The 15,928-nt window shown below is 36.4% G+C and overlaps 1 protein-coding gene across 2 annotated transcripts in view; it reads left to right on the top strand.

The window, feature by feature from the left end:
• The first annotated feature begins 706 nt into the window (after nt 1-706).
• Nucleotides 707-15,928, top strand: part of MBD-R2 (PHD finger protein MBD-R2) — a 112,149-nt gene continuing 96,927 nt past the window's right edge. Inside the window, exons 1-2 of one of the 2 annotated variants that reach the window (XM_089104319.1) lie at nt 707-822; nt 9,898-10,017. In XM_089104319.1, coding sequence (XP_088960445.1) covers nt 770-822; nt 9,898-10,017 — 173 coding nt within the window. In that variant the 5' untranslated portion in view covers nt 707-769. The remainder of the gene's footprint in view (nt 823-9,897; nt 10,018-15,928) is intronic. The other variant, XM_089104320.1, reaches the window with a different exon arrangement.

Raw genomic sequence — 15,928 nt, 5'->3', positions numbered from 1 at the left:
TTGCCAGCAACTGGATAGCATGATACACAGAGCTGTTAGAATGGTGCTTGGTTTAACTATAAGATTGAGCATCTTGTACTGGGAAGCGAGGTTGAGAAAGTGGAGGGGGGATAGGCTTTGCAACATTAGTGATGAAGCCTGCTGAAAAAAGCATAATGTATATAAATTCACTTTATTCCACGACATTTTTTTAAACTATACTACTGTCGCCTATAGCAACTCATTGATCATAATTTTAGTAAAAGCTTGATCACCATAGTACTGAATTTTATGGTTATTTAATGTGTGTTTATTGTTTGTTATGCATTGAGTAATATTTTGAGTTTAACCTAGTAGCGTCTTCGGTAAATGGCAACTTTTCTTCAGTAGTGCTGGAATAAATTTCTGCCCCCCCCCCCAATAAAAATGCTGGCACTACGCCCCTGGGTGTAGTTCAAAAATTGTCAACTAAAGTCCATACTTAAAATCGTAGAGACATAAAGCCTAAATTTATAAACTCGTCTAGATTAGGTATTCTACCACTGACAATTATCAGTGGAAAAATACCAGAAGCTGGATTATCAAATAGCAAACTGCAGAACAGCAAAATTCATAAACCTAACCTACGACCCGCAGGCGAAATCCAATGTACATTATTTATAAACTGACGTTACGAACGCCATCTAAACTTTTATTCAGTGAAATAGATATAGCTTACTTACGTAAATAGAGAACTGCGCAATTTGGGGAATTTATTACCAATGAAGTCGGAATTTGAATTAAGATAATCATGCCGTTTAAATTGGGGGAAACTGTTGAGGCTAAAAGTGCCAATCAACAATGGTATGTAAAATTATAGTTAAGGAGTTTACAGGTGCACCTATCTTAGTATCTGAAGTAGGCTTATCATAAACAATTGTTTTCTAGACAAAGTTGCTTCAATAGGCCTAGTAAAGACAAGTAATTTAGCTTGGTTAGTAAAAGCTTTGGAGATATTGTATTTTTATAATTGGGAAGTTTTTAGAAATTGTATTTTCAGAGTTATCCCACTTAAAGCTGCAAATGACCTCCCCCCTCTCTACATGAATAAAATGTTGATGAGAAGTGAAGACAAATTTGCTGTGGCAAACTACATCTAAATAAACTGGTCAATATATACCAAATCATATTATTGAGTTAGGACTAAAGTGAATACACCATTCGATGCCTTTTTTTATGCTGATTATGAATATAATAAGCATTTCTATCAGGAATGAATTTCAGCCCCCCCTATATATGCCACTTCCGGGTTAGGTTAGGTTAGGTTAGGTATAGCAGATATAGGGGGGGGGGGGCTTAAAATAATTTCCGTTAGAAATGCTTATTATATTTGTAATCAAAATAAAAAAGGCATCGAATGGTGTATTCACTTTATTTGAAACTCAATAATATGATTTGGTATATATTGACCAATAAACTATGCTAATAAAATGAAATTAGGCTAGCCTAGCCCTGAGTTAGATATTTTTCTCAGGCAGGGGGGGGGGAGGGGGGCAAATCTAGACTTTGTTGCCTCTACTGCTCCCTCACTACTGCAATTATTACAATTTTGCTCAAAAATATTACAATTTAAGCTTGTTTTTCCATTCCAGGCATGCCACTTGGGGCACTTTCCTCTTACCCCTCCCCTAGATCCAGCCCTGGCCTATGCCATCATATTTCAGTAATCATATCTTCAGGAAATTACACATTGGGTCCTAAAAAAAGCTAAAAACAACACATAGTAACCAAAAGTCTAAAAACATGTTTCTTAAAAAAACTGGATAGGCTAGTTAGAAAAATTTACCAGATGTTGCTGAGTCAAGAATGATAAATATATTTTTTATTAGTCTTAATGGTAAAATCTTAAGAAATTTGCAGAAATTTTTAAGAAGAGCCAGGAACCCCTCCAAATGACATAAGTTTTGCTATGATGCTCTGAGTTCAACCATGATTCATTTATTTCATTTGTAATGAGCTCCAGCCAATTAATTGATGCATGTTCCTGTTCTATGGCTTGATAGTCAATAAAAGTTTCAGTGTAGTACAGAAGTTAAGGGTGTTCATTCAAAAACAATACAGACAGGATAACTTAATGTTCACTTTTAACAATAGGAGTAAGAAACTCATATTTAATAAGGTATTCACAATCACTTAAAATTACAGAGTCCAAAAAGGATGGGTTCTGTTCACCTCTATATTTTGTCAATTTAGTAATTACCTTAAATTGCAGCTAGGAGCAATCTAAGGATTTCTCCTTGTAGAGCTCCAGAATGATGATTAATTGTATGCAAGAATCACTGATGACCAGGTGCTGCTCCATCTTTGATAGCATCCCAATTGAATTTACATTCTTTGGAGGACCACTCAGCATCTAGCCTTTGTTTAAAAACATCAACGGATTCACTAGTAACAGTTTCATTAGATAATTTGTTCCAATTGTTGACAATACATGTTGAGAAGAATTGAGTATGGACTCTAGATGTTGTAGACTGCTTGACAAGTTTCAGTTGATGACCTCTAGTTCTTGAATTGGTGCTAACAGTAGGGAATAATGCTGGGAGAATATTAACCCTCAATAACTTAAAGGCTAAAATGGCATCCCCTCTACTTCTCCTGTATACAAGTGTAGAGAGATTCAACTTTGACAGTCTTACAGGATAGGAAAGCTCTTGCATGCCAGATATCACTTTAGTGGCATGTCTCTGGACATCTTCAAGAACTTTTATATCTTTTTTAAAGTATAGAGAGGCAAGTGACATTCCAACTTCAAGCTTAGGACACACAAGTCCCTTATAAAGAAGACTGATGATTTTAGAAGAACAAGCGGAAATGGTACGCTTAATCAAACCCAAGGTTGAACTAACCCCAGCAGCAGATTTATTAGCATGTGTGCTGAATTTTAGTTCATTCTCATTAGTGACACGAAGACCTTGCTCATTATTTACAAAAGAGGACTAGGTGGCATAACAAAAAATAAGAGCGAATTGGGTTCTGTTTCCCAAAGTGAATGATATGTCACTTAGCACCATTGAACTCAAGAAGCCAGGCTTGAGCTCAATGACCCGGCACATGAAGATTGTTTTGTAGCAGGGCATAATCTTCACAAGACAAAGATTAATAATTTTGTCCTGTAAAGTAATGATTTTGCTGAGAACAAGAACTAAATAAACAGACAAAAGATGAATCTACAGTGCCAGTTATAGAATTACCAACACCATAAATCCAGTGCATTATGGGGAAGTTAAATTCACTCATTACCTTATGAGTATAACTCGTTACAATACATTACCTGGATCATGATTTCACCTGATGGGCTTTGTATTTAAGAGAATTATTGATCAAATTGTTAACCTGTAGGTGCAACCTTTTGTGTTATAGTAAGTGATTATATTTTTTCTTGTATCTTTCCTTATCAAAAGATTTTGAAAATCAAGGAATAAAATATCATCAGAGGATTCTTTTTCAATCAGCTTTATAGCTTTTTTAAGAAATTTGTGTTCACTGATCTTTCTTTACTAGAGTCACTATGAATTACTGGATAAATATGTTATAATAGTTTCATATGTTACATGCTCAAGTATTTTTTAGGCAACCCTTGTTATTACATTAAATTACCTTACCCTAAATTGCATTGTCCAGCAAAATAAGGAAAAATCCTGTAGAGTTGCTGGTCAGTGATGATGGGGAGCCATTGGTTTGGTGGTGTCCCACTCTGTTTTTGATGGTTTGGTGGACCAATTCTTATCAATGGCAATCTTGAATGCATCAACAGAGGGAGCAGTGACAGCTGCATTGGGAAGACTGTTCCAGGGCACTACTCTAATTATGCTGAAAGGCCTTTAATTTTCAGGGAAGGATCAATCACCCTTTTTAGATATTTATCAAAAACACTTTTTGCACAAAATAAGTTTTTTAAAAAAAAGTGAAGAACTCCATTAAACCAAAAATAAACAAAAATAAAATCTAATAACCAAGCATACAACTACCACAAATCAGTATCAATAAATACATGAAACCCAAAACAAACAGAAATTAAAATAAGTCAAACTCAAAACGAGCAGAAATTAATCTCAGTAGGGTTCTAAACCCTATGCTTTCTAAAATCCAGAATATAATTTGTACTTTACTGAAAAAAAAATCAAATGAATTTACTGAAAAAATGTGCACTGCCGGTTTAATATATATATGCTGATATTTATTCCTTGAAATCTTAATTAATTTTTGTTTTCTTAAAGTTATAAAAGTGAAAACATTTAAAAGATTTTTTTTCAGTAAAGTGCAAATTATATTCTGGCTTTTAGATATTTGGCTTTTAGATAGTCGCCACAAATTATATTCTGGCTTAGGGGGGGAGGGTAGTCGTCCTCCAATCACTTTTGACTATTAAAATGGCACTAGCCCTTTCAATTTCCAATTAATTGAACCCTTTTTGAAGATTCTACAAAAACGCTTTCTATAAAAACAAAACCTTATATGCCCCCAGGGCATAAATTACAACCCTTGCCCTGAGGGGTTTGGGGGGTTTTTCATGCTCAAAGGCATAATTTCCAGAAGTTTCAACTACGTTGAAGAAAATACCTATCTCAAAATTTTAATTGAATGTGTTTGGGGAAATGGTGGACATCAGAGGGGGATTAGTTGCTCTCAAATCACTTTCAACTATTCAAAAGGGTACTAGCCCTTTCAATTTCCAATCAAATGAGCTTTTTTTTAAAGTTTCTATTACAACACTTTCTATAAAAACCTTGTATGTCCTCAGGGCATAACTTACAACCCTTGCCCTGAGGGCTCTGAGAGGGTTATCATCCTCAAAGACCTAATTTCCAGAACTTCGAACTACTTGGAACAAAATTGATATCTCAGAATTTTGATTGCTTGTGTTTGGGGAAATGGTAGGTGTAAGAGAGGGGTTAGTTGCTCTCCAAATACTTTCAACTATGAAAAAGGGCACTAGCCCTTTCAATTTCCAATCGATTTAGCCCTATTTGAAATTTTCACGAGAACAGTTTCTATTATAAAAAACTTAAATACCCCCAGGGCTTAAATGACAACCTTTGCCCTAAGTGTTATAGGGGGAGTTTAATGCTGAAAGATATAATTACCGCACCTTTCAACCATGCTGAACAAACTGGATATCTCAAAATTTTGATTGGATGTGTTTGGGGACATGGTGGGTGTGAGAGGGGGTTAGTTGCCCTGCAATCACTTTCAACTGTTAAAAAGGCCGCTAGTCCTTTGAATTTCTGATCAAATGAGCCATTTTTGAAGCTTCTACAAAACACTTTCTATAAAAACCTTATATGCCCCCAAGGTATAACTTACAACCCTTGCCCTGAGGGGTTTGGGGGGTTTATCATCCTCAAAGACATAATTTCCAGAGTTTTCAACTATGTTGAACAAAATCCCTATCTCAAAATTTTGATTGGATTTGTGGTGCACGTGAGAGGGGGGTTAGTTGCTCTCCTTTCACTTTTGACTATCAAAAAGGGCACTAGCCCTTTCAATTTCCAATCAAATGAGTTTTTGTTGAAATTTCTGCAACAACGCTTTCTATAAAAACCCTAATATGCTCACAAGGCATAACTTGCAATCCCTGCCCTGAGGGCTCTTAGGAGGTTATCATCCTCTAAGACCAAAACTAATTTCACGAATTTTCAACGATGTTGAACAAAATAAATATATCAAAATTCTGATTGCATGTGTTCGGGGGAATGGTGGGCGTGAGAGGGGGTTAGTTGCCCTCCAATTACTTTCAAATATTAAAAAGAGCACTAGCCCTCTGAATTTCCAATCGAATGAGCCCTTTTTCCAATTTTCACAACAACGCTTTCTATAAAAACCTTATATGCCCCCAGGGCATAATTTACAACCCATGCTCTGAAGACTGTGGGGGGAGTGTACTGCTCAAAGATATATTTTCCGGACCTTTCAACTACGTTAAACAAAATGGCTATCTCAAAATTTTATTGGATGTGTTTGGGGAAATGGTGGGCGTAGAAGGGTTGTTAGTTGCCCTCCAATCACTTTCGACTATGAAAAAGCGCACTAGCCATTTCAAATTCCAATCGAATGAGCCCTTTTTGAAGTTTCTACAACAACGCTTTCTGTAAAACCCCTCAGGGAATAACTTACAACCCTTGCCCTGAGGGCTTTGGGAGGGGGGTGTCATCCTCAAAGACCTAATTTCCAGAACTTTCAACTACGTTGAACAAAATGACTATCTCAAAATTTTGATTGGATGTGTCTTTGGAAATGGTGGGCATGAGAGGGGGGTTAGTTGCCCTCCAATCACTTTTGACTATTAAAAAGGGCACCAGCCCTTTGAATTTCTAGTCGAATGATCCCTTTTTAGAGTTTCTAAGACAAAGCTTTCTATAAAACCTGATATGCCCCCAGGGCAGAACTTACAACCCTTGCCCTGAGGGCTCTGGGGGGAGTGTCATCCTCAAAAACATATTTTCTATCCGGAAATCAACAATGCTGAACAAAATGGTTATCTCAAAATTTTGATTGGATGTGTTTGGGTAAATGGTGGGCTTGGAAGGGATGTTAATTGCCTTCCAATCACTTTCGACTATTAAAAAGGGCACTAGCCATTCCAATTTCCAATCGAATGAGCCCTTTTTGAAGTTTCTACGACAACTCCTTCGATACGGAATGCCCTGGCCAATACAAGAAAATAAATAATACATTGTGCCAACATTGTTGCGTTATTGCGCTGCCTATTTAATATCAATAAATATCCCAAAAGATTTGGCTTATTGTGCTGATTACGAATATATGAGATTCATTAAGATTATTGTTACCCATCAAAACTTACAAGCCTGGTAAATTTGTCTGATTTTTGAGAAAAAGGGGAAACGCCCCCTAAAAGTAAAAGAATCTTAATGAAAATCACACCATCAAATTCTGCGTATCCAAGGACACTACTGCAGAGGTTTCAAGCTCCCATCTAGAAAAATATGGAATTTGGTATTTTTTGCTGCAAGAAAGATCATGGATGTTTTTTTCAGCAATAATTTCATTGGGCCAATAGTCCTAGAATATCGGGAAAGGACTTATTTGAACAGAAATTAAAAGTTCTATTACTCTTTTTAAGTGACCAAAATATTGGAGGGCAGCTAGCCTCCCTCCCACCTCCTTTGTTCCTCAAAGTCATCCAATCAAAAATTTCAAAATTTTAAGATAGCCATTTTGTTTAACATAGTTGAAAAATCCAGTGACTATGCCTTTGGGGATAACATGACCCCTCACAGACCCTGGGGAAAGGTATGTAAGTCATGAAATTTGCTCATTTTTTATGTAAAGCGTTTGTTACTGGGAAGTATACACGCATTTTTCTTAGGGGGGGTCTTTTCCAGGGTGATAATTTTCCATAAGGATGGAAGTTTCGGGGGGGGGGGGGACTTTCCAGGGGATATTTTACACTGGGTGAATTTGCCAGAATTCCTATACAAAATTATTTTTATTGGTTTTACTAGCTCTTTGTGACTGAATTTTACATGTGGAGATGTTAAGGGGAATAATTTGGGGGGAAATTTCTACCGGGTCGGGATTGTCTGGAGTATCTTTTGTGGGGTCATTTTTCAAGGGAGAAATCCTCCAAGGGGGGGGAGGTTTCCAGAGGGAATTTCCTGCACGAGCAGCATTTTACTAGGGGGCGGGAGGGGGGTGACTGTGGGTTTGCGGGAAAACTTTTCCAGAGAAGAGGGTTTTCCGGCGTGGTTTTAAAAACAATTGGAAATTAAAATCTTAAATTTTTTCACCTAGAATTTTCTGCAAAAATTTTCCATGGGAAATTTTCAGCTAGAATAGAATTGTTCAGGGGGACTTATCCTGGCAGGGGGGGGGGGGGGTATTTTGCGTGGAAAGAACTTTCCATGGAGGGGGAACCAGATTTCCCAGCATCATTTAAAAACAATAAAAAATTAAACAAAAACAAATTTTTTCAACTGAAAGTAAGGAGCAACATTAAAACTTAAAACGAACAGAGACTACTACATATATGAGAGGGGTTTCTCCCTCCTCAAGACCTCACTCTTAATTCTAAAGTCTGACTTTAAATATCATATAGGTCTTGTGTAATCTGCCTGCTTTGCTGTTTTATATCTCCCCCTCCTCCCATCCCCAAAATGAGTTTCATCTGAACAGATTTCTGCTTATGGGGCATACAGGCATGCATGTACTAGATTACATTGTGTAGCCTCCAACCCCACAAAATTATAATTCCAGATTACTTGTGTAATCTGCCTATTTTGCCATGTTTTACACCCCTCCCCCTCCATTCCCAAAACGAACTCTATTTGAACAGATTTCTGCTTATGGGGCTGACAAAGCCCTCAATGGGTATTGTTTTATTCTATATTAATATATATATTGTACAATATTTTGAATTTATTTTTTCAAATATATTTTTCAAAATTTTGTTAGGCTAAAAGATTAAGTTAGTAAGCAAGGTTTTGGCAGGTATGCAGGAAAAGGAAGCTTTTTGGGCTCACCCCCCCCCCCAAATTTTATGGTACTGCTCTCGCCATCTTGAATCTGTTTTAATTAATTTATCTGTTAATGGCTCTTTTTAGTGTGCCCCCCTTTCAAATTCCTAAAATCTGCACGTGTCCATGGTAACTTTATTGGTGTAAATGACGTCACACCTTAGAAAAAAATTATAGTTGTCTAAAAATTTAATGGAAAAGGATGAGATTTGATAAGACTATATTTCAGGAAAAAAGAAAAATGACTATTATGTTTTTAGTATAAATGATATATAATTAAAGTAAATTTATATTATGAATTAGTTCAACGAGTTGAACTAAGTTATTAGAGTAAAGAGCAAGTAAGAAATATATTAATAACTTAAATTGATATATTCATTAACTTAAAAATAAACTATTTGCCCCCCCTCCCTCTCATAAAAGATCAAATGGTGAAAAATGGCCACTATCTATATAATAATCTGCCTGACTATTCTATACCATCAGGTAATTCAGTAAATGTGATCAAAATTAGCAGTTCATCTTTTTTGTCACCTTTTCCAAAGTTTTTTTTTTACGTATTAACAATTTTACATATGCAGCACACAATTTACCTTAACCTAGGTCTAAGATTTAATATATCAGCGGCTGAGATAATCCTTGTCAACAATGGCTATCTCCTCGTCTCCTTTTCTTAATGACCTTTGTTTGCTTGTTTACTTTTTATTTTCATTGTGTTTTATTTGATTTAATTTGCAGCTTTGCACAATTTTCCTATAACTTATTTTCTATCAAAAAGTATACAGCTAAGAACTATTCAATATTTGACATTAAATCTTGGTTGTAAAAGACTAATGAAACCTTGACTGTAGAACTAAGAAGAATTTGTGGTCCAGGACATAAGTTTTTATGGGGATAAACATAATTGCTGGCAAGAGAAAGTGAAATCGTTCATTTTTGAAAAATTAGGACCTTCTAAAAATCATAAGGGATGAAAAAGACACTGGCTAAGGATTGGATATAAGGACAATTCCTGTTCTTCAGCGATGAGACTTCATGTTCGTATGTTGGCTTAATTTACCTTCTGCCATACTTTTTATTTACCTTCTGGGCTCTTTTAAATTAGCAAGGCATTTGGCCCTTTTTTGTGGAGATAAAAAGAAATATGAAATATATAGCTTATCAATGCCTTTTTATGGTTCAATATTACCATCCTAGCTTGATTTTTTCCATCTTGGCTAAGTTGAATTGATGAGGGTCTTGGCCCTCTCTTGTGGAGATAAAAAAGTAAAGCATGTAGTTTTTTTTTAGCATTTACAGAAGTAGATGGTATATTGTTTACAGTTTAGAAAAAACTAAAGTTCTGTGTAATTCTCCATATAAATTATTACTTGACCCTTGAAATAACTGAACCTTTCTTAACTAGGTGTCAAGGTCAGGTACTACAAATTGATTTGGATGATAATGAGGTCCTTGTTAGATTAAAAGGTCCAAGTGTCATATGGGAGGAATGGATCGATTTTAAGTGTATAAGAAAGCTGAATAGGTAAGCATAGGTGTTGTTACTTTTCAATCTAACAAGGTTTCAAGTTAATGCCACTAACCCATTGATATAGAATCTTCTTATATTTTTTGTTTTCTTAAATTTTTATAACTTTGCAAAGTTGTATTGGTTCTTTTATCTGATGAAATTACAAGCCAAAGCTTATGCCCCACTAAATTGTTTATTTTACTGGCAACTAAAATTGCAGTTTAAAGAATATATGAATTGGTAAAAAGTTTTAAAGTCGGTAGGCTACTTTAAAGGCTTTATAAGAGAAAGTTAAAAATGAAAATGATTTTGTGCAGTTTTTCTTAGAAAAATATTTATCTCTAATTTCTTATTCCTCTCTAAGTTAGGGAAGGTTGAAGTACACATTCCCCCCTCCTTCTCTCACTCTGTGGTTTTGGTGATTTTCTCATGGTAGCTACCCCCACGTTTTGTTATTGAGAATTTACTTAAGATGTAGACTACTACAATTTGGGTGTTACATAGCTAGGGGGTGTCTATGAACTTTCGGTGCTTTGAGATTATTCGTTTAGTTTTCAGATATGAACAATATCTTTACAAAAAAAAATCACCCCTTCCCTCTTACAAAGTCATTTTTCTTTAGAGCTAAAGAGAAGAAAATACAAAGTGAATACTACGAAATTTATAACGAAAAATTGTTTTTTTTTCAGATAATCTTTCTAACATGCCTGATAGAGAAGAGAATTTCCGTTGCTGAATGACTCTTGACTTCAAACTGTATTTCAGGCTTAGACTTTACTAACATTCCCTGCTCATATATAAAAAATAAAATTATAGCCATATCTATATTCATTAGCAAATTTCACTGTTATTTTTTTTTAAGTAAATAAGCTAAAATGTGCAGAAACCCTGTCATTGAGGCCTAATAAGCATCAGAGCCATCACCAGAAAATTTTTATCTGATACTCTTTCATATCCCCTTCCCCTCTCTACTGAAAAGCTTAGTGTAGCTATGATTTCAATAAAAAAAATATGTTTAATTGGTTGTACCTGATTTGATCCATTTTAGCTTTTTTATCTGCAAAATGTACTGTCTCAGAACAAATACAAACAACTCTTCTGTATTTGGTGAACAAGTTTGTATTATGCTAAAATACAAAGTGAAGCATTCATCATTTTGCTGAGCTAGAATGAAGCTGTCCCACTTCCATTAGGGATATGGTTGAAACTACTATTTTTCAGGAGAGGTACTTTAACAGTCCAATCTCGGCAGTAAGAATTTAGGAGAAAAAATCAACTTGTGAAAAATGTTATATCCAAATTTCACAGATTTAAGGGAAGTGGGAACTTCCTGGGAGGGTGTAAAGAGAGAGGCTTTGAATAGATTGGGATGGAGGAACGTGCATATCTGTGCTGGCCTCAGGCGGCTTGGTGCTGCGGGAGTTGTTAGTAGTAGTAGTAGTCCTCTGTTTAATCTTTGGTAAATATTTTGGACAGAAAAATAAATCCTTTAATATTACATCCTAACAATTCAGAATGTTATTTTGGGTCAATTAATTAAAAAAAAAAATTTCCTCAAAATAAGTTTTTCAAAGAAAACGAGCAAAAATAAAATCAAATAATCTACCAAGCGTGAAACTACCACAAATCAGCATCGATAAATAAATGAAACCCAAAACGAACAGAAATAACAATAATTAACCGAGTCAAACTTGAAACGAGGAGAAATTAACATAAGTTGTGCGCAAAACCCCTATGCCTTCCCAAGGCTAGAACAATATTTGCACTTTACTGAAAAAACATAAATGTTTTTACTTTTATAACTTTAATAAATCAAAAAATATTAACATTTTGATTACTAAATTTCAGTATATGTATATTAAACTGACAATGCACATTCGTTTGTATTTTTTCAGTAAAGTGCAAAGTTTGTTCTGGCCTTGGGAAGGCATAGGGGTTATGCGCCCAACTTATGTTAATTTCTGCTCGTTTTGAGTTTGACTCGGTTAATTATTGTTATTTCTGTTCGTTTTGGGTTTCATTTATTTATCGATGCTGATTTGTGGTAGTTTCACGCTTGGTAGATTATTTGATTTATTTTTGCTCATTTTTTGTTTAATGGAGTACTTTTCTTTGAAAAACTTATTTTGTGGAAAAATTTTTTAAAATTAATTTCTGTTCGTTTTATATTGACATAGTCTTTTCAGGGAAAAAGAAAATAATAGTTTAAATCTTTTCTTTATTCTTAACTTTTTAGTTCGGCCTGCTATTTCTTCATTGGAGAAAAATTCTCATAAATTTTTAGCAAAATACACCCTTTTACAAATCTGGACAAAAATAGTAGTGTTTAATTTAGTTTCATACCTCATCTGGATGACCTTAGATGTAAAACTTGATACCATTTACAAAAAAATATATTTACTTTCTTTGATACCTTGGATACACTTACGCTATTTTGATTTGGTTAAATTTTAAGAGCAGAAATGGGAGGGTTGGTGTGGGAGAGTTGGCGTGGGAGGGTGGAAGTGGAAGGGAGATTAGTTGCCCTCAAATCACTTTCGACTGTTAAAAAGCCCTTTCTATTATCAATCGAATGAGGCCTTTTCGAAGTTCCCACGACAACTCCTTCGATACGAAGTGCCCTGGTCTAAACAACAACAACAACAAAAAATAATACATTATACCCGCTTCAATCTTTACTATAGAAACGTCAAGCCTTTCATTCATTTTTGACAATTAAAAATGGCACTATGCCTTTTGATTTTCAGTTAAATCAGCCATTTTGGAAATGACAGCACTTTCTTTACCCACCTTATATACTCCCAGGGCATAAATTATAACCCTTACCCTAAGGTATGTTAGTGTGGTTGTCATCCTCTAAGACCGAAAACTCTTGCCCTGGGGGTTGTGGGGGAGTATCCTCCTCTTTACTTATTACCCGTTTCTTGTCTCGTTCTCGAGTGTCCCCGTTCTTTACTTAGGCAGCGCGATCGTGCTGCCTATGATTTATGCAACAACTTTCTATATAAACCTTACTTGCCCCCAGGGCATAACTTACAACCCTTGCACTGAGGGCTCTGAGGCGGGTTATCATCCTAAAAGACCTAATTTCCAGAACGTTCAACTACGTTGGACAAAATTGAAATCTCAAAATTTTGAATGGATGTGTTTTGGAAAATGGTGGGCCTAAGAGGGGCGCTAGTCCCTATCCAATCACTTTCATCTATTAAAAAAGGCACTAGCCCTTTCAATTTCCAATTGAATGAGCCCCTTTGAAGTTTCTATGACAACGCTTTCAATAAAAACCTTATATGCCCCAGGGCGTAACTTACAACCCTTGCCCTGAGGGCTATGGGGGGAGGGGTGTCATCCTTAAAGACCTAATTTCTAAAACTTTCAACTACGTTGAATAAAATGTCTATCTAAAAATTTTGATTGGATGTGTTTGGGGAAAAGGTGGGCGTGAGAGGGGGGTTAGTTGCCCTCAAGTCCCTTTCGATTATTAAAAAGGGCACTAGCTCTTTGAATTTCAAATCGAATGAACCCTTTCTCTAGTTTCTACGACGAATCTTTCAATAAAAACCTTATATGCCCCCAGGTTATAATTTATAACCCTTGCCCTGAGGGTTGTGGGGGAGTGTCCTCCTCAAAAGCATGTTTTCTGTATGGAAATCAGCTACGCTGAACAAAACGGCTATCTCAAAATTTTTATTGGATGTGTTTGGGAGAAGGATGGGCGTGGAGGGGGGGCTAGTTGCCCTCCAATCACTTTCGACTATTAAAAAGGGCACTAGCCCTTTGAATTTCCAATCGAATGAGCTTTTTTGAAGTGTCTACGACAACGCCTTCTTTAAAAACCTTATATGCCCCCAGGGCGTAACTTAAAACCCTTGCCCTGAGGGTTGTGGAGTGTCCTCAAAAACATATTTTCTATCTGGAAATCAACTACGCTGAACAAAATGGCTATCTCAAAATTCTGATTGGATTTGTTTGGGGGAATGATGGGCGTGGGGGGGGGCTAGCTGCCCTCCAATGGCTTTCGACTATTAAAAAGGGCACTAGCTCTTTGAATTTCCAATCAAATCAGCCTTTTTGAAGTTTCTATGACGACACCTTCTTTAAAAACCCTATATGCCCCCAGGGCATAACTTAAAACCATTTCCATGAGGGCTGTGGGGGAGTGTCCTCCTCAAAACATATTTTCCATCTTGAAATCAACTACGCTGAACAAAATAGATATCTCAAAATTTTGATTGGATGTGTTTTGGAAAACGGTCGGCGTGAGAGGGGCGTTAGTCACTATCCAATCACTTTCATCTATTAAAAAAAAGGAACTAGACCTTTCAATTTCCAATTGAATGAGGCCTTTTGAAGTTTCTACGACAACGCTTTCAATAAAAAAAATTTATATGCCCCAGGGCATAACTTACAACCCTTGCCCTGAGGGCTTTGGGCGGGTGGGGTTGTATCCTTAAGGTCCTAATGTTCAAAAATTTTAAATGAGTTGAATAAATGGGCTATCCAAAAATTTGATCGGTTGTGTTTGGGGAATAATTGGGCTTGAGAGGTGGGTTAGCTGCATTCCAATCACTGTCGACTATTAAAAAGGGCACTATCCCTTTGAATTTCAAATCCAATGAGCCATTTTTGAATTTTCTACGACAACTATTTCAATAAAACCTTATATACCTCCAGGGCATAACTTAGAATCCTTTCTGTGGGGGTTGTGGGGAAGTATCCTCCTCAAAAATATGTTTTCTATCTGTAAATCAACTACGCTGAACAAAATGGCTATCTCAAGATTTTTAGTGGATGTGTTTGGGGGAATGATGGACTTGGGGTGGGGGGGTGGGGGGGGGGCTACTTGCCCTCCAATCACTTTCGACTATTAAAAGGGCACTAGCCCTTTGAATTTCCAATCAAATGAGCTTTTTTCAAGTTTATACGACAACGCCTTCTTTAAAAACCTTATATGCCCCCAGGGCATAACTTAAAACCCTTGCCCTGAGGGTTGTGGGGGAGTGTCCTCCTCAAAAACATATTTTGTATCCGGAAATCAATTACGCTGAACAAAACGGTTATCTCAATATTTTGATTGGATGTGTTTGGGGGAATGATGGACGTGGGGGGGGGGGGGGCTAGTTGCCCTACAATCACTTTCCACTATAAGAAAGTGTACTAGCCTTTCGAATTTTCAGTCGAATGAGCCTGTTTTGAAGTTTCTTCGACAACGCCTTCTATAAAAACCTATAATGGCCCCAGGGCATAACTTAAAACCCTTGCCCTGAGGGTTGTGGGAGAGTTTCTTCCTCAAAAACATATTTTCTGTCTGGAAATCAACTACGCTGAACAAAATGTCTACCGCAAAATTTTGATTGGATGTGTTTGGGGGAATGATGGGCTTGAGGGGGGGGGGGGGTTAGTTGCCCTCCAATTACTTTTGACTATTAAAAAGGGCGCTCGAACTCTCAATTTCCAATCGAATGAGCCCCTTTTGAAGTTTCTATGGCGACCCCTTCCATATGAAGTGCCCTGCTCTAAAGGAGAAAAATAATACATAGTACATTGTGCCAACATCTATCTGGAAATCAACTACGCTGAACAAAATGGACATCTCAAAATTTTGATTGGATGTGTTTTGGGGAATGATGGGTTTGGGGGGGGGGGGCTAGTTGCCCTCCAATTACTTTCGACTATTGAAAAGGGCACTAGCCATTCCAATTTCCAATAAAATGAGCCCTTTTCGAAGTTTCTACGACAACTCCTTCGATATGAAGTTTTCAAGTTTCTACGACAAAGATTTCAATAAAAACCTTATATGCCCCCTGGGTATAACTTATAATCCTTGCCCTGAGGGTTGTGGGAGAGTGTCCTCAAAAATATATTTTCTATCTGAAAATCCACTACGCTGAACAAAATGGCTATTTCAAAATTTTTATTGAATGTG

The sequence above is a fragment of the Artemia sp. Qi Xiang Cuo genome, chromosome 18 (genome assembly GCF_049724085.1).
Source record: "Artemia sp. Qi Xiang Cuo chromosome 18, ASM4972408v1, whole genome shotgun sequence".
NCBI classification, from domain to species: domain Eukaryota; kingdom Metazoa; phylum Arthropoda; class Branchiopoda; order Anostraca; family Artemiidae; genus Artemia; species Artemia sp. Qi Xiang Cuo.
The sequence above is the reverse complement of the archived record's forward strand: the minus strand, read 5'-3'. Positions and strand labels throughout refer to the sequence as shown.